Genomic DNA, 24,441 nt, shown 5'->3' on the forward strand with positions numbered 1-24,441 from the left:
TTTATTTGGCAAGGTAATGTTTCTGCCAAACCAGAGTTCCTATTAAAAGCTGGAAGGAAAGTAAAAGCACAATAGGGTCTTATCTGGGTATCAAGAGATACCTCTAATTAGATTTTACTCATCAGATAGAGCCCAAACACAGGCTCATAGAAATATTAGCTGCTGCAGACCCACCGGTCTCCTCGTGACCAGTCAGAGGACTATGACTCCTTCATCAGGAAACCACAAAAGTATATTTTGTTGTATCCTGATGAAGGAGTCACAGTACTCCGAAATGCATTGAATAAAGCCACTTTTTCATCTGAATATCCGTTTAGACTTCTATCTTTCAAGCAGCGTGGAGTTAATCCACCTTTTTATTCAATTTTTTTTAAACCAGAGTTCCTATAATATTTAAATATTAAAAATTGTTATCCTCACATTTATGTTTTTTTCATCATTACACCACAACTTCTTTTTTAGATTTACAGTTAACAGGTACAATTGATGTTATTTTTACTTCTACACATTGTAAACATCTTACACCATATTGCATGCTTCCTAGTCATATTGCAGTCATCCTAGTCATAATGGGTGACACCTGTAAGACCCTGTAGACCTAGACAGATTGGGCAGCTGTGCTGTCTATGAAAATACCAAAAGCCCAACACACCCCAGCCTCATATTGGACAATAGGGCTGTCACTCACAATACTAACAGCTCAGCATACCCCCATCCTATAGAGCAGCTAAGCTGGCACACACAGAGTGATCGAATCATGACAACAAAGTATTTACTTAATGTCTTTTGCTGCTAATATTTTATTGCTTATCATGAAACTATTTTCCTCTCTTAAAGGGAATATTTCTCTTAGTTTTTGCTACCTCATCTAAGAGCAGCTTAATACTGGAAAAGAGACTCTGATTCCATCAATGTATCACTTAATTTACTGGGTGCAGCAGTTGTGACAGAATCAGTGTTTTTAGATGTAGCATGTAGCAGAGCTAAGAAAGCTAACCCCGCCCACACCACTGTTCTGTTTGTACATTGTCTAATGACAGTGATATGCTTATCAGAGAAGGGGGGTATGGTCAGACCAGGGCTCACGCAAGCTATGGTCCTGTCAGTGATAATTACCTGGTGATAAAACATTTATTGTATTGAAATACCAGCACACAGCCTTATTAATTATATATTCCCGAAATCATTGTCTCAACCCATACCTCATGCTGTCCACAGATTACATAGCAAAAACCTGCTGACAGATTCCCTTTAAGTTTTTGAGGTTGTAAAAGGCAAATTCCCAGATGGTGTGAATATCTGCAAACAAATGATTTGCTCAAGTGTCAAATTTGCTTACAGTGCTTACCTTGTGCTTCCATGTTGTATCCTCTGTTGATCGTTTGCTTGTGTTCTTGTCTATCTTTCCATTTATACAGCCTTTTTTCTTTCCCTTTTTTTAAATGTATCTAGAGATGAGCGAACTCAAACTTTAATGTTCGGTGTTCGCACTGGTCAGATAGTGTCGTATGTAGAGTTGAGCGATACTGTCCGATACTTCAAAGTATCGTATCGGATGGTATCGGCCGATCTTTAAAAAAAGTATCGGTATCGCCGATTCCGATACCGGAAGTCCCATTCAAGTCTATGGGACTTCCGGTATCGGAATAAGAAAAACCCTTTCCTGCCCTTGTACAGCCTCTCTGGGGTCTGTACGGGCCTTTCGGGGGGCTGTGCCGGCCTGCCAGGGGGTCTGTGCAGGCTCCGGTGGTCTGTGCCAGCCTGCCGGTGGTCTGTGCAGGCTCCGGGGGGCTGTGCCGGCCTGCCGGGGGGCTGTGCCGGCCTGCCGGGGGGCTGTGCCGGCCTGCCGGGGGGCTGTGCAGGCTCCGGGGGGCTGTGCCGGCCTGCCGGGGGGCTGTGCCGGCCTGCCGGTGGTCTGTGCAGGCTCCGGGGGTCTGTGCAGGCATCGTCCGATGGGACTACAAGTCCCATCGGGCGATGCCTGCTACCATGACAGTGATTGACACATTAGCCAATGATGGGACAGTAGTAGTCCCATCATCCGGCTAATGTGTTAAATGTAAAAAAAAAAAAAAAAAAAATTACATGCTACATACATACAACATGCATACTACATACATGCTACATTCATACTACATACTACATACATGCTACATTCATACTACATAAATACTACATGCAACATACATACTACATATATACTACATGCATGCTACATACATACTGCATGCTACATACATACCACATATATACTACATATATACTACATGCATGCTACATGCATGCTACATGCTACATACATAACACATATATACTACATGCATGCTACATACATACTACATGCTACATACTACATATATACTACATGCATGCTACATACTACATGCTACATACATACTAAATATATACTACATGCATGCTACATACATACTGCATGCTACATGCATGCTACATACATACTACATACATACTACATGCTACATACATACTACATATATACTACATACATACTACATACATACTACATGCATGCTACATACATACCACATACATAACACATATATACTACATGCATGCTACATACATACTACATGCTACATACATACCATATACATACTACATGCATGCTACATACATACTACATGCATGCTACATACATGCTACATGCTACATACATACTACATATATACTACATGCATGCTACATACATACTACATGCTACATACATACTACATATATACTACATGCATGCTACATACTACATGCTACATACATACTACATGCTACATACATACCACATATATACTACATACATACAATACATTCATACAATACATACATAGACATACAGTACATATAACATAGAGTAACATACTTACCAATACTTGTCACATTGTTCCCCGAAGCCATTGTCTTTTCCGGGATAAATATTAACATAACAAACCACAAAAATACTCACCCACGATCCGAAGCAGTCCACGAGTGTGTCCCACGACGATCTTGGGTAGAGAACTGCAGCATCAGCTGTTGCTGCCGTTCTCTACGGGCTGCAGGAATCCAATGACGGAAGGTAGGTATCCTTCCGCACTGTATTCCTCCGCCACTTAAAAAAAAAAAAAGTCCCTAGTCTCACTTTATGCCATTGCTGTGTGGGAAATTCCCACGCAGCAATGGCATAAAGTGAGACTAGGGACTTTTTTTTTTTTAAGTGGCGGAGGAATACAGTGCGGAAGGATACCTACCTTCCGTCATTGGATTCCTGCAGCCCGTAGAGAACGGCAGCATCATCTGATGCTGCAGTTCTCTACCCAAGATCGTCATGGGACACACTCGTGGACTGCTTCGGATCGTGGGTGAGTATTTTTGTGGTTTGTTATGTTAATATTTATCCCGGAAAAGACAATGGCTTCGGGGAACAATGTGACAAGTATTGGTAAGTATGTTACTCTATGTTATATGTACTGTATGTCTATGTATGTATTGTATGAATGTATTGTATGTATATAGTATATATGTGGTATGTATGTAGCATGTAGTATGTATGTAGTATGTATGTAGCATGCATGTAGCATGTAGTATGTATGTAGCATGCATGTAGTATATATGTAGTATGTATGTAGCATGCATGTAGTATATATGTAGCATGTATGTAGTATGTATGTGGTATGTATGTAGCATGTAGTATGTATGTAGCATGCATGTAGTATATATGTAGTATGTATGTAGCATGTAGTATGTATGTAGTATGTATGTAGTATGTATGTGGTATGTATGTAGCATGTAGTATGTATGTAGCATGCATGTAGTATATATGTAGTATGTATGTAGCATGTAGTATGTATGTAGTATGTATGTGGTATGTATGTAGCATGTAGTATGTATGTAGCATGCATGTAGTATATATGTAGTATGTATGTAGCATGTAGTATGTATGTAGTATGTATGTGGTATGTATGTAGCATGTAGTATGTATGTAGCATGCATGTAGTATATATGTAGTATGTAGTATGTATGTAGTATGTATGTGGTATGTATGTAGCATGTAGTATGTATGTAGCATGCATGTAGTATGTATGTAGCATGCATGTAGTATGTATGTAGCATGCATGTAGTATGTATGTAGTATGTATGTAGTATGTATGTAGCATGCAGTATGTATGTAGCATGTATGTAGTATGTATGTAGTATATATGTAGTATGTATGTAGCATGTAGTATGTATGTAGCATGCATGTAGTATATATGTAGTATGTATGTAGCATGCATGTAGTATGTATGTAGTATGTATGTAGTATGTATGTAGTATGTATGTAGCATGCAGTATGTATGTAGCATGTATGTAGTATGTATGTAGCATGTAGTATGTATGTAGCATGCATGTAGCATGTATGTAGTATGTATGTAGCATGTAGTATGTATGTAGCATGTAGTATGTATGTAGCATGCATGTAGTATGTATGTAGTATTTTTTTTTTTTTTTTTTTTTTAACATTTAACACATTAGCCGGATGATGGGACTACTACTGTCCCATCATTGGCTAATGTGTCAATCACTGTCATGGTAGCAGGCATCGCCCGATGGGACTTGTAGTCCCATCGGACGATGCTTGCACAGACCCCCGGACATCAGCACAGCCCCCCGGCAGGCCGGCACAGCCCCCCGGCAGGCCGGTACAGACCCCCACAGGGTGCACAGACCACCGGCAGGCCGGCACAGCCCCCCGGCAGGCCGGTACAGACCCCGGGCAGTCCACACAGCCCCCCGGCAGGCCGGCACAGCCCCCCGGCAGGCCGGCACAGCCCCCCGGCAGGCCGGCAGAGACCCCCGGAAGGCCCGAAATGACGGCGCATCATGATGCGCACACACCGCGCATCATGATGACGTCAGGCCGTCAATCAACTGAACTTCCGATTCCGATGCCGAATTCCGATATTGAAAAAATATCGGAAGTCGGTATCGGAATTCCGATACAGCAAGTATCGGCCGATACCCGATACTTGCGGTATCGGAATGCTCAACACTAGTCGTATGCTAAATGCCGAACATGGACTTTCTCCCAAAGTCCGTGGCAATGTTTGGAGTTCCAGAGAAAGAGAGAGAGAGAAGAGGGAGGAGAAAGAGAGAGAGAGAGAATTTTTTTTCCAGATCCAAAGTTCAGGTCTACATTGTTTTCAATGGGGTGTGTGTTCTGGCTCAAGTTTGGGTACAGTTCTAGTACCCGAACCGAAGTTCGGAGTAAAGGTCGGGTCGGGTACTAGAACCTAAACTTCCACAGGATTGCTAATTCCTAAATGTAAGATTTTTGTATTCTAATGGGCAGTGTTTTCCCTATCATGTGATCCTCATGCGCTCCTTGATTGGTTCCATGTTGTATTTAGGAATTGTGGGAACTTTTTCCTAAGAATTTTGATGTCATAAATCAGCTTATTGAAGCTCAGTAAAAGAGATAAGGGTTACAAAGTGCTCAATCAGAACAAGCTCACAGACAGATACTCAGGTATTGAGGTCGGCCACTTTTTCTTGTATGTTCAATTTTCCTCACAAACTGACCAGCATTTCGGTCCATAAAATGGCTATTAATAGCTGAGCATTTGACCAAACGACTCCATCAGCCTCCTCCAATCACAAAAAAAACTGTACATGGAAAAGCTTCTGGAAACCTCACATGGGAGGCTGATGGACTATTTTTGTCACATACTGCTTCATTTTTAGCCATTTTATTGACAGAAGAGCTGATCAGTTTGTGAATAAAACTGCACTAACAAGAGAAGGTGGCTCACCCTGTAATACAGCTAGATATATTCTGTAATATATAGACGCTGTAGAAGCTAAATAGTTACAGATTTGTAATAAAACAAAAATGAGAGCTTTTATTTAAAGAAAAATATCCCTAAATGTATCAATAATATACTTTGATACGTCACTAAATCCCTATCTATTATTAGGTACTTGTAGAATGTTTTTTTAAAGGGAACCTTGAAAGAAACACAACCTGCAGATATGTAGTTAATCTGTGGCTTAAAAGCATTCTGACCCTGCCCGAAACCGGCACTTAGACTCCCGCTGCTGGGAGGAAATCCTTTTTCCTTTAGGTAGCATTCGGTTACAGTCACAGGGGTGGCGCCAACGCGGATTCAATCATTGCTCTCTGTATAGAGAGCAACGGCTGTCTCCACGGATCCGGCCCTGACTGACAGCAGGCTCAAGTGACAGGTTCCCTTTAAAAAATACCCAAGGAGAAAGCATAAAAATGTTGAAAAAAATCTTTCTTGTAAGTGCAGGCCTAACTTATGTCTTTGTCCTTCTAGGACCACCTTCTGCACCTAGGCACCTGATTTATCTAATGAAGCAAACAACACTGGTTTTAGAATGGAATCCGCCGTTGGATACTGGAGGCAGGGGTGACCTCACCTACAACATCTTCTGCGATCGTTGTTCCATCGTCTTTCAGCAATGCGAGCCTTGCGGTAGCAGCATTGGTTATGTTCCTCAACAGATTGGATTAGTCGAACGGACCGTTACATTGGTCAACCTGTTGCCTCATATGAATTACACCATCCGAGTGGAATCCGTAAATGGAGTTTCTGATTTCAGCATTTACACCAAACAGTTTGCCGAAATTCACATCTCCACAAACAATGCAGGTACAGTAAAAATCATACTTTCTACTTAAAATTGCTGTTTGCTAAGGTCCTGAATTATTTAATTTGCTTCTATAATTGAATAATCCTCTTTTAAGACTTTGATGTTTGTTAGTTACGTGCAAAAACAAAATGTACTTTGTTGGAAGAAATTACCAGCATTTAGTTTTTTTTTAGTTGTTTGGTTGTTTTTTTATTTTTTATACAAGCCAACCTTCTTTTGATCAGTGGCAGTGAGACTTTGTCAGCGATTATTATAGCTAGGCTTAGTTGTCAGCAGCCAGACATTTAAGAAGAAAAGTATTTCAGAATTATGACAAGCGCTTTTGTAAGAGGCAAAAATAAATATTTTATTTTCATGTATTACAATGTCTGGTAGTGAAAACAATTTAGATTTTTGTATATAACATTCAGAGATTCGGCAATATTTATTTTTTATATTCATTTATAAATATAAATGTGACATACATAATATATATTCTGTGGCAAGAAAAGTCTAAGTATTGAAAATTGGATGCTTTCCCTGGTGCTGCTTTATGTGCTCAGCCCTCCTGCTGCCTGTAGTAGTATCCGAGGGTTAAATACAGCTCTGGCAAAAATTAAGAGACCACTTCCAAACGTTCAGTTTGTCTTATTTGTCTCTTTATAGGTATATTTATGAGTAAAATGTAAATTGTTCTTTTAATCTATAAACTTCTGACAACATGTCTCCGAATTTCCAAGCGATACATTTTGTTTGTTTTTTTCTGACAAAGAAAAATGGTCAAAATAAAAAAAAAAAAAACAGTGCTTTCAGACCTCAAATAATGCAAAGAAAACAATAGGCAGAAGTGACAGTTTTTAGACTCTCAGTAAAGTTTAAGAAAACCCATGACCTAATCCATATCATGTGATTTCTCTTGTACTTTCTTTGTTTTAAAGGTCATTAATTATCCCTTAGCATGGATTAGCCATTACATATCAACATACCCATAAATAGTAAAAGTACCAAATACATTCAAAGAGAATCTGTCAGCAGGTTTTTGTTATGTTATCTGATGTAAGTATAAAGACCCTGATTCCAGGGATGTATCACTTAGTTTACTGGTTGTAGCAGTTATGATAGAGTCCCAGTTTTTTGTGCTGCAGATCTAGCAGAGCTCAGATGTGGAGCTATGTATAAATGTGGCCATATCACATCTGTGTACATTGTATAGTGACAGAGAGCTGATAATCAGTGCTGGGTTAGACTGAGGTGCACAAGGCAGCTTGTCCTGTAGTGATAATCTTCTGTTGAAAATACACTGATTGTATTGAAACAGCAAAACACAGCCCAGTAAGTGACATTTCCCTGTAATTAGTCTCTGCTCCTATATTATGATGCTCTCAGCTTACATAGTAAAATCATGGTGACAGAATCCTTTTAAAAGAAAAACAACTATATAAAGAAAGTAACTCAAATTGACCATTAACTTACATAATAATTTATTATTTCAGGAAATTCAAGACTATGCAGTTTGCATTATATCTGTAATAATATAGGATGGGTGTATATATGGATGGATGGGATTGGGGTGAAGAGGCAGTCCCCTGTCGGTAAGCTCGGCGCCTCTTTCCTGAGGGCCACTGTGCATCTACCCTCTGCTGCTGGTCTCTTCTCTCAACTGTCAGTGTCCTTCCTGTTCTTTCACGCACCCTCTGTCTCCTGCTCCGTGTCTGACGTATCACCAACTGACTCCTCTGCGCGCTCCCTGTCCCTTTTATACTCGCCCCTCTCCTTGCTGTCCTGTCACTCTCAACAGTCCACTCTCCTCCTCTGTTCCCCGGGTACTGTTTCCTTAGGAACTCAGAGGGCGGTCCCCTTGGTTCCGGCCCGGACACTCTGTGGTGGTCCTCCTCCCTACACTCCTCCATCCTGTAAGCTCGCCAGTCCTCGGGCGAGGGCCTCAGTATACTTGGGCTGGTCTGCGGAGGTTTCAGTTTTCGCTACCATATGAACTGGTCCTGTTCGTATCGTTCGGGGGGTTTGCCGGCTGTTGACTGTTCGGAGCATCTTAGTTCGATGAGGGTGGAGTCTTCTGGGGTGGTGGCCGGTGGTGGGCTAGCTAGTTCAGGCTGGCTAAATGTGTCAGTTGGTTTGTCATTGAGTAGAGAGCCCTTGGTTATGGTGGGGAAGTCTTCTTCGTCGTCCGAGTCCTAGAACATGGGCAATGGTTCAGAGTCCTGAGGAGCAGGTTCAGGTTGTTTCGGGTCAGTATAAATACAGGGGCGTAGCATATTCCGATGCACTATGCGGGTAGGCAGCGTTTCATCTTTCTCGGGTCGTATTTCGTACACAGGTCCTTCAGGGTTTATATGGCATAAGACCTGATAGGGACCCTCTTCCCAGCGTGGCTCTAATTTGTTCTGGGGACGTTGGCCTAGTACGAGTACTCGGTCTCTGCTTTGTAGGTCAGGAGGTAGAGATGAACTCTTTCCTGGTTGTTCTAAGTCTTGAAATTTGGTATGTACGATTCGATGAAGAGTTTGCAGCCTGTGCAGGTGATTTCGGACCCATGATAATACCCCAGTCGAGGGCTGAGGTTCCTCTGGGTCCAACTCTACCTCCGTGATCCCCCTTGCCCTCGCGTCCGAACAACAAGGAGTAAGGGGTATAGCCGCTAACTCGATGTACTTGGTTGTTATAGACCCATACTAGTTCAGGGGCATATTCGGGCCAACGGGCCTTCTTGTCATTCTCCAGAGTAGGCAGCATTTGGATTAATGTCCGATTAAATCACTTGTAGGCCCCGTTTCCCTGCGGATGGTATGGCGTGGTCCGGGATTTGTCAGTACCGTAGAGACGGTGTAGTTCCTCCATTATTTTTCCCAAAAGACATGCTCCTTGATCCGAATGTATCCGTTGAGGTCAGCCGTAAACTTGTATAAAGCTTCTACAAGTTGCAGAGGCGGCCGACTCCGCGGTCTGGTATCGAGTGGGGGTGACCACAGGGAACTTGGTCTACCATGACGAGGCAGTGTTCATACCCCTGGAATGCAGGAATGCAGGACCAATGGTCAGGTAATCCACCGTCAAAAGCTCGAGGGGCACTGAGGTCACGATTGTTTGTACTTGGGCTCGCTGTGCGGGCGGTTTAGCTAATTCGCATAGGCGACAGGTCCGGCAAGTCTCGTCCACAACAGCATGCAAGCGTGGATGGTAAATTTTCTGTTGTAACCATTGCAAGGTCTTTTGAGCTCCGAAATGAGCCCCTTTTTCGTGGGCTTCTCGAGTCAGTTCGTTAAGTTGGGCTCCGGGCGCAACTACCTGCCAACTCGTCATAGATGTTGTTCGTGATGTCATTTTACGATACAATAGTCCCTTTCGGATAACCTGTCTCTCCCATTGTCATAACATCAGCGACATGTCCTGAGTCAAAGTCTGTCTTTGGGAGTCAGTGGGCAGTTTGCCAGCGGTTACCCATTTCCGGAGAAGCCCAATTTCTTCGTCTTCTTGCTGCTGTTGGATCCACTTATCCCGGGATTGTTCCAGCATGCCCCTTAGGGTCTCCGTGGGAGGTACTTCCTGGGTGGCAGCTGGAGGCACGGCAGCGGTGAGGGCGAACGGTATTTCTTCCCCTTCTAATTCGTCATCTCGAGTCCTGGAGAGAGCATCAGCGTGTACATTCTCGGCCCCTCTTTTATAGATGATTTTATAGTTGAATTACGCCATCCGGGCCACCCATCCTTGTTCCAGAGCTCCCAGTTTGGCATTTTCCAAATGGGCCAGCGAGTTATTGTCGGTCCGCACCACTACTTCGGAGCCCGCCAGGGACTCTGCAAACCGCTCTGTCATGGCCCACACTACTGCGAGGAGCTCGAGCTTAAAGAAGCTACAATTGTCAGGGTTGCACTCGGAAAGCCGTCTTGAACTTGTGACAACACAGCCCCCAGCCCATGAAGACTCCCGTCAGTGTGCAGGATGAACGGTTGCGAGAAATCCGCATAAGCTAACACCGGAGCATCCGAAAGCTCAGCCTTAAGGTCTTGGAAGGCCTCTTCTTGAGGTTGTCGCCACTGGATTTTTCATCCATTTGCAGCAGCGGGAGCCCCCTTTAGCAGGTCATGCAGGGCTCGAGCCCGGCATGCAAAATTCTTTATGAAACGACGGTAGTATCCAGCCAACCCCAGGATGGCCTGCATGTCTTTTAGCGTTTCAGGGGTAGTGGGTACGAGTCTTTGATAGTGCAAGCATTCAGCTTTCGATAGTCCACGCAGAATCGTAAGGTGCCATCCTTTTTGCGGACCAACACAATAGGAGCTGCCCTGGGGCTTTGGCTTTCTCGAATCACTCCCTTTCGTAGCATTTGGGCCAGCAAAGTTTTCACCTCTTGGTAGAGTTGTGGAGGAATATGTCGATATCGTTCACGTATGGGGGCTGCTCCTGCCTTGGGAATTCCATGGGTAATGGCGGTGGTAAATCCAAAATCTTCCTCATGACTAGCAAATACCTTGTGGTACTGTCCGAGCAGTGTTTTTATCTGAGAAAACTGGGCTGCAGTTAGTCCGGAGAGTTCGGCCCGCATTTGTTCCAGGATGATTCAACCCTTTTCCTGAGTTGAAATTTCGGTAGCCTGTAGAGTACGGATAGTTACTGCCCAGGGGTCCTCGGATTGCACTTTCAATTTAACTGCAGGGGCCGGTAGTACTTCTTCAAAAGGCCTTACTAGCTTGGCCAATTCTGTCCAGGGCTTCAGGGTGATGTCTTGGTCTTCAAGGTCGACGCAGCGCACCAGGACAGTCCCCTTCTGCACTGTGGTCAGGGAGCGAGCCACCAGTATGCCTGGGGGTAAGCTCTCCGAGTAGCATGGCTCCACCTGCATCTCCACGCCTTCCAATATTATCGGGACTTGGATGGGCATGGCCACCACTGTCTGTCCAGGAGGCAGTACAAGCAGGGGAGCTGCTGGCGCGATGACTTTGCCCAGGGCCTCGCCATCCTGGCAATCCTGGAGGAGTCGTGCTTCCCACACTAACTGCTGGAATACCTGTCCTTCGGCCATACGGGAACCCCACTGTTTCAAGGTCTCATGCGTGGGATCATTGAGGTGTAGGTTGCTGAACTCCAGCAGTATGTTCATGCCCAGAATGACTGGGTGCTGTTTATTAGTTTATCCTTGGGTCAGAACCACTCCTCTGCGGCTGAGGAATTTACCACACAGCGTTACCTGTACCCACACCACCCTGGCAACAGGGACCGGTAGTTGATTGGCGGCTACCAGTCTGATCATGGGCCCCCACTGGGGTCTCGCTGCCTCGGGGAAATTCTGCCAGAAATAAGTTGCAGGCATAGTTGTTACTTGTGACCCCATATCCACCAGGCACCGGACTGCACGGCCCTTGACTTCTGCCCATACCACCGGACACTTTGCGACCAAATCTTCGGGACTTCCACCACCCCTAATCGTGGTCTCTGGCTCCGAGCGGCGTCCCCCCAGCCCGGAGCCCTCTAGTTTAATGGCCGCCGGGGTGGGTGTCTCCCACGCCGCAGACACTCTCGGGCGAAGTGGCCCGGCTCCCCGCACTCATAGCACTGGGTCTGCAAGGTCTGTCCGCCCCGGGTGGGGCGGGTCCCCAGGGACCAGGGTTGAAACTAGGCCATCCAGTCCCAGACTTAGTCCTTCTTTTCACTCCAGCCAACTCGCCCTGTATGTTCTTCAACTCCTGCTTCATTTCCTCTACCCATTGAGGCTCCACAACTGTGTTCAGGGAAGCCTCCACACTCCGGACCTTCCCCATGGGGACCGTCATTCCCTGCTCCTGTTCTCGAGCACGTGCTTGACTTCCCAGCTCAGAAAAGTCTATATGTGGATTCATTCTAATCTGCTCCCGTAATGCCTGCGTTATTAACAGGTCCCACAGTCCAGTCACCAACAGGTCACGTAGTGTAATGACAACAGGTCCTACCCCTACGCTGTCTTTTCTTTCGATGGCCATGTGTAACTCTTGGAGGACATTGATATACTGGGTGATGGTCTCCCCTCCCCCTGCATCCGACTGAACAACCGGGTTCTTAACTCTCCCACGATGGTTGGGTCCCCATGGTTCTGTTCTAAAATCTGCAAAAAATTGTAAAAGGTGTTGCGGTGTCCCGAGGGTTTTAACATCACTGAATTCCGAGCTTCCCCATCTAATGCCATGAGAGCTACTTCTGGTTCCAGGTCAGGAGTCATCGGTGCATTCGAAAGAGCCCCCGAATTTGCTCTGTCCTGCTCCATAGCATGGTATTGGAGCCGGAAAATCTAGGCAGGTTGCTCAGCATAGCCCCCAACAAAATGCTAAAACGAGGGCCCTTGACAACTGTTGAATTCACGGCCATGCCCTGGTCTGGAGTGTCGTTGTCTGCGCTCAGAGACTGCATCCTGCAGACTACACCAAGTGTAGGTAACAGCAGGTTCGCAGGATGCAGTGATGAGATGCAAGACTGGTTGAACTTTGAAAAGCAAACTTTTATCATTTGAAGCCACTAGGGCTATACTAAGCAACCAAAAAGGGATAACAACAGTTGTCCTCGCAGGGACTCAGTACAACCAAACACTATTTGAAAAGAGCACGACTAACCCGGCCGAGGCCGGTTACTATGGGGCCACGGTATGGCCATCTAAGGGTCCTTATACTCTATAATGTCACTTATCCGTCCTGACGTCCCTCGGCATCTCTGTGGAAGCTGCGTTGCTGATGAAGTTGCTTTGGCATCTTTGATAAGGCTGCTTTGGCGTCTTTCAAGAGGCTGCTCTGGCGTCTTTGATGAGGCTGCCTTGGCGTCGCAGCTGCTGGGCCCAGCTGCTGAAGATTTGGAGCAGTCTTCGGGTGTTCCAGCGCCCAGGAGGAGTTGGGGCACAACAGGCCCTGATGGAGTCCTGAGATGAAGTAACCCCCTGTTGTAACAGCGGGGTTGCACTTGTTAGTGACTTTAATGGGACTCCTGTCCCCAAGCAGGGTTGTGTCGCAGTGCTCAAGAGTGGCGGTTTACTGGCCACGCGCACAGCCTGGGGCTGTGTGCAGAGTGTCTCTGTTGATGAGGAATAGGCCCCAACCGCCGATTGCAGCGGGGTGAAGGCGGCTGTGAGCAGTGATAGACAGGCCGTAACCACGGGCTGAAGTGAAACGGCAGCATCCACGGGTGGCAGCAGCGGGCGGAAGGGGGATGGCAGCAGCCGGGAGAGGGAGCAGACAGGCCGCAGAGGGCTCGAGCTCAGAGGTAATGACCGAGGATGACCGGGGGCAGATCGTAACCCGGGATTGGGGTGAAGAGGCAGTCCCCTGTTGGTAAGCTTGGCGCCTCTTTTCTGAGGGCCACTGCATATCTACCCTCTGCTGCTGGTCTCTTCTCTCAACTGTCAGTGTCCTTCCCGTTCTCTCATGCCCCCTCCGCCTCCTGCTCCGTGTCTGACGTATCACCAACTGACTCCTCTGCGCGCTCCCTGTCCCTTTTATACACGCCCCTCTCCTTGCTGTCCTGTCACTCTCAACAGTCCACTCTCCTCCTCTGTTCCTCGGGTACTGTTTCCTTAGGAACTCAGATGGCGGTCCCCTTGGTTCCGGCCCGGACACTCTGTGGGGGTCCCCTTCCTTACACTTGTATGAATCCATACCTCAGGGAATTGAGGCTGTAATCGCCGCAAAAGGTGGACCTACACCATATTAAACTAACCTTTGTTGATGTTTCCAGGTGTTTCCTTTATTTTGTCCAACTCCTGTATATACAGTCATGGCCAAAAGTATTGACACCCCTGCAATTCTGTCAGATAATACTCAGTTTCTTCCTGAAAATGATTGCAAACACAAATTCTTTGGTATTATTATCTTCATTTAATTTGTCTTAAATGAAAAAACACAAAAAGAATTGTCCTAAAGCCAAATTGGATATAATTCCACACCAAACATAACAAAGAGGGTGGACAAAAGTATTGGCACTGTTCGAAAAATCATGTGATGCTTCTCTAAGGCTAGTTTCACACTAGCATTTTGGAGCGCAGCGACGGCCTGCGCATGGCCGCCGCTAAGCCCTGCCCCCTGCCGCGCCCCCGCCGGTAGCTCCGCCCACCGGCGCATGACGCTGCATGCGCCCTGCGTCCCCTATCTTTATCACAGGGGGCGCAGGCCGTGCGCAGTATGCGTTTGGCGGCGCATGCGCCTTTTTGACGGTGCGCCGACGCAACCAAAATGCAGCAGGTTGCGTTTGGCGCAGGTCGGCGCACCGTCAAAAGGACGCATGCGCCGCCAAATGCATACTGCGCACGGCCTGCGCCCCCTGTGATAAAGATAGGGGACGCAGGGCGCATGCAGTGTCATGCGCCGGTGGGCGGAGCTACCGGCGGGGCGCGTCAGGGGGCGGGGCTTAGCAGCGGCCGTGCGCAGGCCATCGCTGCGCTCCAAAACGCTAGTGTGAAACTAGCCTAATTTGTGTAATTAACAGCACCTATAACTTACCTGTGGCACCTAACAGGTGTTGGCAATAACTAAATCACACTTGCAGGCAGTTGACATGGATTAAAGTTGACTCAACCTCTGTCCTGTCCTTGTATGTACCACATTGAGCCTGGAGAAAAGAAAGAAGACCAAAGAACTGTCTGAGGACTTGAGAAACCAAATTGTGAGGAAGCATGAGCAATATCAAGGCTACAAGTCCATCTCCAAAGACCTGAATGTTCCTGTGTCTACCGTGCGCAGTGTCATCAAGAAGTTTAAAGCCCATGGCACTGTGGCTAACCTCTCTAGATGTTGCCGGAAAAGAAAAATTGACAAGAGATTTCAATGCAAGATTGTGCGGATGTTGGATAAAGAACCTCCACTAACATCCAAACAAGTTCAAGCTGCCCTGCAGTCCAAGGGTACAACAGTGTCAACCCGTACTATCCGTCGGCATCTGAATGAAAAGGGACTGTATGGTAGGAGACCCAGGAAGACTCCACTTCTTACCCCGAGACATAAAAAAGCCAGGCTGGAGTTTGCCAATACTTACCTGAAAAAGCCTAAACCATTTTGGAAGAATGTTCTCTGGTCAGATGAGACAAAAGTAGAGCTTTTAGGGCAAAAGCATCAACATAGAGTTTACAGGAGAAAAAAGAGGCATTCAAAGAAAAGTACACGGTCCCTACAGTCAAACATGGCAGAGGTTCCCTGATGTTTTGGGGTTGCTTTGCTGCCTCTGGCACTGGACTGCTTGACCGTGTGCTTGGCTGTATGAAGTCAGAAGACTACCAACAAATTTTGCAGCATAATATAGGGCCCAGTGTGAGAAAGCTGGGTCTACCTCAGAGGTCATGGGTCTTCAAGCAGGACAATAACCCAAAACACACTTCAAAAAGCACTAGAAAATGGTTTGAGAGAAAGCACTGGAGACTTCTAAGGTGGCCAGCAATGAGTCCAGACCTGAATCCCATAGAACACTTGTGGAGAGATCTAAAAATGGCAGTTTGGAGAAGGCACCCTTCAAATATCAGGGACCTGGAGTAGTTTGCCAAAGAAGAATGGTCTAAAATTCCAGCAGAGCATTGTAAGAAACTCATTGATGGTTACCGGAAGCAGTTGGTCGCAGTTATTTTGGCTAAAGGTTGTGCAACCAAGTATTAGGCTGAGGGTGCCAATACTTTTGTCTGGCCCATTTTTGGAGTTTTGTGTGAAATGATCAATGTTTTGCTTTTTGCTTCATTCTCTTTTGTGTTTTTTCATTTAAGACAAATTAAATGAAGATAATAATACCAAAGAATTTGTGTTTGCAATCATTTTCAGGAAGAAACTGAATATTATCTGACAGAATTGCAGGGGTGTCAATACTTTTGGCCATGACTGTATATATATATATATATATATATATATATATATATATACACACACACACACACCGTATATACTCGAGTATAAGCCGACACGAGTATAAGCCGAGGCACCTAATTTTGCCATCGAATACTCGGTGAGCTTATTGACTCTAGTATAAGCTGGGTGTGCATTGTCCACTTTTCCCTGTCCTGGTATGTGTGGCTCCCCCCTACTGTCCTGAATCTGTTGCTCCCCCGTGTCCTGTCCTGGTACGTGGCTCCCCCATTTTGTCCTGGTATGTGTGGTTACCCCTGTCCTGTCCTGCTATGTGTGGCCCCCCCTGTTGTATGCATTGCTCCACGGTCCAGCATGGCTCCCTCAGTCCTGCATGGCTCACACCCCCATCCTACTCCCCTTCCTCGCGCTGTCACTGCATCTCCATTTTCCTGGTGCAGCAGCTCTTCCTGTGCTCAGCGGTCACGTGGTACCACTCGTTAAGGTAATGAATATGCGCTCCACGACTATGGGAGTTGAGACGCGTGCATATTTATATTTATATTTATATTTATTACGTGCGAGGAAGGTGTAGTTATTATTACTACAGGTAAGGTCATGGTAAAGCAAAATGTACTTTACTATTTGATAAACTGGGACAAATGTTAGAAATCATTGTGAAACCACCCGGTGTTTCACTGCACTCTTTCATTTTTCTTTACCTAATTATGACTTGGTAGATTATTGAGATTACTAGAAGCACAATATTACCACCCTAAACTAAGTGAAAACATGGTTATATAGTAGCTACAATACTATTATATTGATCCCATGTCCCTGGAATCTAATAGAGCTGACATTCAGGGGAAAAATCTAATTTAGTTCTCCACTGATCTGTTCCAGTATACTTTCACTCGAAAAGAATTGTGCAGACGAAGCTTTTCACAGATAGTAGGTCCACGTCTAAGGCCCCTTTACATTTAGTGATGCACCAGTGATCCCGACCACGATATGACCCGGTCAGGATCGCTGGTGCATCGCTAAATGGTCGTTAGTGAGCTGCCAAACAGGCAGATTTCACTAGCGATGCAGCGGCGGTCGTTACTTACCTGTGAGACTCGGTGACCATGACGTCCTCCGTCCGCGTCCATGCGTCGCTCGTTGGCGCCAGCAGGAAGCCCAGCAGGAAGCGCCCGACGAGAAATGGACCTGCATGATCTCGCGGGATCAGCGACAGACAGCGGGGGAGCCAGTCCAAGGTAAGTATCACACATAGCGATATCGCTAGCAATATCGCTGCTGCGTCACAAAATCGATGACGCTTTAGCGATATTGCTAGCGATATCGCTATGTGTAAAGCCCCCTTTAGACTCCAAGAAGGCTATCTCTGTTATTGTGACTGGTGTAAGGTGCCACATAAAGGTAATATAAAGTTAACGATATTGGAAGTATAGATCCATTTGTGTTATTACTGCACAAAGTATGGGGAACAATACATTTGGGTCCATCAACTGAGTTATTATATGATTAATGGCATTACAGTGTTCTATCGAAGCACAACATTATTTTTCTGTGTCAACAAAAATATTGTACGTTGGTACTTTCCCTATGAAAAACTAGAAAAATATTAAAATTTAAGAGTAATCAGTAGTTGATACTTTTTAATGGCAAACTTAAAAGATGGCAACAATTTACTATTTGTTACCATTTTCTTAAGTTAGCCAATTAAAGGTATCAACTTCTGAGGGCTCTCACATTTTAATATTTTTTTTTCTATCTACTGGATAACATGGTGCATGGATATATTTTTCCTCTATGAAAGCCTATTAATTCATGCTATAATTTAATACATTTAGAGGATGCAAAGAGCAGTACTGTACATGTGGTACAGATAGATATCAGTATGGTAGATGTAATACAGATAAGAATCTTACCAGAAATGTAGTACAGGTGGATAGTGGTATAGTACATGTAGTATAGATAGCGATCAACAGGTAGATATAGTACAGATAAGAATCTTGCCAGACATGTATTAAAGTTGGATAGCTGTACATTACTTGTAGTATAGATAGAGATTAGCAGGTAGAGTAGTACAGATATGAATCTTACAGGACATATTATAGAGGTGGATAGTGGTACAGTACATGTAGAATAGATAGAGATCAATAGGTAGAGTAGTACAGATAAGAATCTTACCAGACATATAGTACAAGTAGATAGCGGTACAGTACATGTAGTATAAGTAGAGCTCAACATGTAAATGTAGAACAGCTAACAATCTTGCCAGACATGTAGTACAGGTGGATAGCGGTACATTACATGTAGTATAGACAGTGATCAGTAAGTAGAGCAGAACAGAAAAGAATCTTACTGGACATACACTATCGTTCAAAAGTTTAGGGTCACTTGGAAGTTTCCTTATTTTTGAAAGAAAAGCAGTTTTTTCCAATGAAGCTAACATTAAATGACTCAGAAATACACTCTATACATTGTTAATGTGGTAAATGACTATTCTAGCTGCAAACATCTGGTTTGTAATGCAATATTTTCATAGGTATATAGAGGCCCATTTCCAACAACCATCACTCCAGTGTTCTTATGGTACTTTGTGTTTGTTAACTGTGTAAGAAGGCTAATTGATGGTTAGAATACCCTTGAAAACCCTTGTGCAAGTATGTTAGCACAGCTGAAAACAGTTTGGCTGATAAGAGAAGCTATAAACCTGACCTTCCTTTGAGCTAGTTGAGAATCTGGAGCATTACATTTGTTGGTTCCATTAAACTCTCAAAATAGCCAGAAAAAAAGAACTTCCGTGTGAAACTCGACAGTCTATTCTTGTTCTTAGAAATGAAGGCTAGTCCATGCTAGAAGTTGCCAAGAAACTAAAGATTTCCTACAACGGTGTGCACTACTCCTTTCAGAGGAGATCACAAACAGGCTCTAACCAGAGTAGAAAGAGAAGTGGGAGGCCCCGCTGCACAACTGAGCAGCAAGACAAGTACATTAGAGTCTGCAGTTTGAGAAATCGACACCTCACAGGTCCTCAACTGGCAGCTTCATTAAATAGTACACACAAAACGCCAGTGTCAACGTCTACAGTGAAGAGGCAACTCCAGGATGCTGGCCTTCAGGGCAGAGTGGCAAAGAAAAAGCCATATCTGAGACTGGCTAACAAAAGGAAAAGATTAATATGGGCAAAAGAACACAGACATTGGACAGAGGAAGTTTGGAAAAAAGTGTTAAGGACAGATGAATCCAAGTTTGAGGTGTTTGGATCACACAGAAGAACATTTGTGAGACGCAGAACAACTGAAAAGATGCTGGAAGAGTGCCTGACAGCATCTGTCAAGCATGGTGGAGGTAATGTGATGGTCTGGGGTTGCTTTGGTGCTGGTAAAGTGGGAGATTTGTACAAGGTAAAAGGGATTTGGAATAAAGAAGGCAATCACTCCATTTTGCAACGCCATGCCATACCCTGTGGACAGCGCTTGATTGGAGCCAATTTCATCCTACAACAGGACAATGACCCAAAGCACACCTCCAAATTATGCAAGAGCTATTTAGGGAAGAAACAGCCAGCTTGTATTCTATCTGTAATGGAGTGGCCAGCGCAGTCAACAGATCTCAACCCCATTGAGCTGTTGTTGGAGCAGCTTGACCGTATGGTACGCAAAAAGTGCCCATCAAGCCAAACCAACTTGTGGGAGGGGCTTCTGGAAGCATGGGGTGAGATTTCTCCAGATTACCTCAGCAAATTAACTGCTAGAATGCCAAAGGTCTGCAATGCTGTAATTGCTGCAAAGGGAGCATTCTTTGACAAAAGCAAAGTTTGAAGGAGAAAATTCTTATTTCAATAAAAAATCTTTTTTTCAAACGTTGGCAATGTCTGGACTAGATTTTAAATTCATTTGGCAAACCATTTGATTAATAAAAGTATGAGTTTTCATGGAAAACACAAAATTGTCTGAGTGACCCCAAACTTTTGAAAGGTAGTGTATAGTACAGGTGGATAGCAGTACAGTACATGTAGTATAGATAGAGATCAGCAGGTAGAGTAGTACAGATAAGAATCTTACCGGACATATCGTACAGGTGGAAAGCTGTATAGTCCATGCAGTACAGGAAGAAAACATTTCCTTATACGTAGTATAGTACAATGTGCCCTATAAAATGTAAGGCAGAAACATTGTCTGCACTGCTATGCAAAGGAGGATTTTCTTAAGAGGAGGACAAATAGGAATCAGTACTGGACATGTAGAACAGATGGAGAGCTGTACAATACATGCAGTATAGATTGAGATCAGTATGGTAGATGTAGTACAGATAAGAATCGTACAGGAGATGGCGTACAGGTGGATCACAACACAATACATGTGGCACAGTACAAATGTGCCCTGTAAAATGGAAAGCAGAAGCATTGTCTGCACTGCTATGCATAGGAGGATTTTTTTTACCGAAAGAACTGAATCATATTCTTTTTTTTAATAGTCATACTGTACTGCTACATAGAAATACATCTTTGTATACTTGTGCCACTCAATATACTGTATACTAAACAAGAGATTTTATCTATAAAATGACTAAAAAACAATGAATAACAAATAAAATAGTTACATTTTTAATACGCTTTAAAAACATCACAAGTCAATAAATAATACAGAAATATCTGATATGTGTATAATTATGATAGCTCTTACAATATACTGAACAGATTTTTTATAGTGATTAAGAAAAGGCCTACCAATTTGATTGATTGCTATATCTCCAATAAAGTCATAAAAGAGTTAACACAAAATGTGTGAACAAAAACTACATCTCATTTCATTAATAAATGACCCCATATAGTGCAGCTTACATAACAATAAAAATGTTACAGCTGTTAGAACTATTCAAGATTGTGCGCAAAAAACTGGCGAGCCGAGCAAGTGCATCACAAAACTGTTCTTGCGCGTATGCATGTATTATGTGTATGTGCATATTTTATTAATGCTTGTGCGCATATGTATATTCTGTATATGCCTGAGCCACGGGTTAACATGTGTATTTTATATATTTGTGCCAAATGAGAATTTGCATGGAAAGGTGCATGTCCACATGCTCCTGGGTCCTAATGAAGGATGGAGAGGGTAGGTGAAGGTCCTTCACATGGGACTTTCATTGTCAGAGTCAACTTGGTGTTTCGTGAGTGTATGTAAGCAAGTAGTAACAACAGAGATGCATTATTGTTATTATAGTGTACACATATATAAAGTTTTAGACACCTCCAAACATGTTTCCTACTGGCATCAATATATAATTTATTAGCGCATGAGCCATTTTCTACAACATAGGCACATTTGCTGTTTTATCATCCTGTCATAATAAAACATGAAGAGATCGTTTCATCTTTGGAAATAAAGTAGAAGAGGGTGCTAAGTGCTCATCTAAAAAGGAGCTTTGATTGAATGCTCTCTCTTGATTGATTTTGTAATTAATGTTTATAGCCACAATCGGTTTAGATAAGCCCATTAAAAGTAGTAAATTAATGCCTTCTTCATCATCTTGGTCAATAGTCACCATCTGCTTAATCTTCCTTGATTACTATTATTATTGTCATAACATTTAATGTAATTAAATCCTTGGAATACCCACCATCAGAATGACATTCACATTCCACTATTGAGCCGTAGTTGTAAACAGCTTCACTTTGAATTATGGATTGCTTAGGAGTTTTGTAATTGAATACCTAGTTTTATAAGCTGGCAGAATGTATGATATAGTACTGTATGTCTAAGGCTAGGTTCACATTTGCGTATGGAGGAGCTGCGGCCGTCTGTGGACTTCCTCTGTGAAGCTCCGCCCACGGCAGCACCTCCTCCCGTCAGCTCCGCCTATGGCCGCATACTTCTGCATGCGGCCTGCGTACCCTATCTATAATATTGGGTACGCAGATCGTGCGGATGCCTCCGCATGCGTCGTTTTGACGATGCGGCTACTGCATAAAATTCCAACATGATGCGTTTGACGCGGGTCGCCACATTGTCAAAAAAACTCATGCGGAGGCATTCGCATGCATCCGCATGACCTGCATACCCAATGTTAAAGATAGGGTATGCAGGCCACATGCAAAAGTATGCGGCCGTAGGCGGAGCTGACCGGAGGAGGTGCACCCAAGGGCGGAGCTTCACGGAGGAAGTCCGCAGATGGCCAGAGCTCCTCCATACGCAAATGTGAACCTAGCCTAGCTCAGCTAAAGTGAGTTTAGAGACAGATTAATTACACTACGGAGGGCAATATGACCTGGAAGGGGTCACACTGAAGTCCAATCCCCTGAGGACACCCATTAATTGGTGAAACATGTTGGGGGAACTTATTTTGTGAGTATGAAATTTTATACACTGAAAATTTGCCTGCTAAACATAAATTGATGGTACTCCTGGGTGCTATTTACTCCATTACTAGAAAATCAATATGCTGGTAACAGTTGCATTGAATAGCTAAGGGTGGTTTCACATTAGCGCTTTTTAAGCACACGCACTTTTGACGGTGCGCCGTGCGCGCCAAAATCCGAAAAGTTTGATTTTGGCTCGCACGGCGCACCGTCAAAAGTGCGCAGCGCAGGTCAAAGCGCAACTAGCGCACGGCCTGCACACAATCTGCGCACTCTATGCTAAAGATAGGGTGCGCCGATCGCAGGCGCCGCTGTGCGCTAGGAGGCGGCGATACAAGCAAGGGGCGGGCACGCCGGGCAGAGAGCCGGCTCAGGGGCGGAGCTACCCCCGGCCGTGCGTGCACTTAAAAAGCGCTAATGTGAAACCACCCTAATGTGGGTGTTTTAACCTATTACTGTATCCCTATTGGGAATGTTTCCTATGAAAATAATGTTTTAGTGGATATAATAAAGTCTTTTAGTGAGGGTACATATCTAATAGGCTTTGCCCTTTTAGGGTAACTATATATGAGTTCATAAACGTTTCTTTGGTCTGTGTACTTTCTGTTAGGCATCGGATTCCAGCAACTGCACAGCAGGAATCTAGAGCCTTGCATTCAGCGGTCTCCCATTCTCCTCCGCCCACTCAGGAGCCTGCACAACAATCCCAACATTCCAGATGCTCTGCTCAGACCAGCTCTGTTGGTCTGGTTCTTGCTGCCACCTCTGGGCCAGCAATAGTAGCGCAGTCTGCTCTGCAGCAAGCCACTCCAGAGGCTAAGTCCTCCTGTCGTGCTACTGGGCATGCTCATGAGACGATCTCCCATTGGAGATCGGAAGTCACGTGCTCAGGTCCTTCTCCAGATCTCATTAGTCCATCTTAGAGATCTGGACATTTCCAGAAGGTCCCGGCTATAAAAGGGTTGCATGGCCGCTCGGCCATGCGCTAGTATAGACTCTAATTGCTACTGTGTGAATGTTGATGGCTGTATGGACTGCAAATGACTCATTAAGATTCCCCTCCCTCTGATATTACGAGTGTGTATAGGGATCTAGTAATAGAGTCAGCGCCAGTCAGTGGCAAGCTATAGGCCACAGTACTCATCCACCACAGAGCTAGCGTCCAACAGTGCGGCTGCTTCCGGGCATTGTCGTATAGCGGCAGTGTCTGTCGCCTCGCTGCAGTCAGCATCTCTTGGCATCCGCGGTTGTGACGCAGCACGCACGGTAGTTCTAGACGGATGCTGACCCTGAGTCTGGGCCTAGTCCTGTGACCGTATACCATGCGTGCACACCACTGAGACCTGTGAGGTCGACAGGCTCGGCATTTATGTTTATGCCTAAGGTGTATCTGTGATTATAATAGAGCTCGCCAGCACTCGCAGGTGACGTTCAACCCGCGTGTGCCATACCGCCATATTGTGCATCTGCCATTATATAGCAGCAGTTTAACACCTCTGCACGGTGGTCCCCGGGGGGCGAACGCAATTTCTGTTATTTAATATTTAGTGCATTCCGCCGTCCCTAACACTTTCCATGTACATGGTGGACTGCGCACAGACAGATCTCAAACAAATAAAAGTTAATGGCAGAAGTCTGAGTGAAAAACATTGCCTC

The 24,441-nt window shown here is 44.7% G+C and overlaps 1 protein-coding gene across 1 annotated transcript in view; it reads left to right on the top strand.

Annotated features, from left to right (window-relative positions):
- EPHA10 (EPH receptor A10) overlaps window positions 1–24,441 on the top strand; it is a 1,119,172-nt gene that overhangs the window by 498,431 nt on the left and 596,300 nt on the right. Inside the window, exon 5 of the mRNA XM_073562411.1 lies at window positions 6,309–6,644. Within this exon, the coding sequence (XP_073418512.1) occupies window positions 6,309–6,644 (336 nt within the window). The remainder of the gene's footprint in view (window positions 1–6,308; window positions 6,645–24,441) is intronic.

This window comes from Dendrobates tinctorius, unplaced genomic scaffold (assembly GCF_039654945.1).
Source record: "Dendrobates tinctorius isolate UK_male_01 unplaced genomic scaffold, ASM3965494v1 ptg000015l, whole genome shotgun sequence".
NCBI classification, from domain to species: Eukaryota; Metazoa; Chordata; class Amphibia; order Anura; family Dendrobatidae; genus Dendrobates; species Dendrobates tinctorius.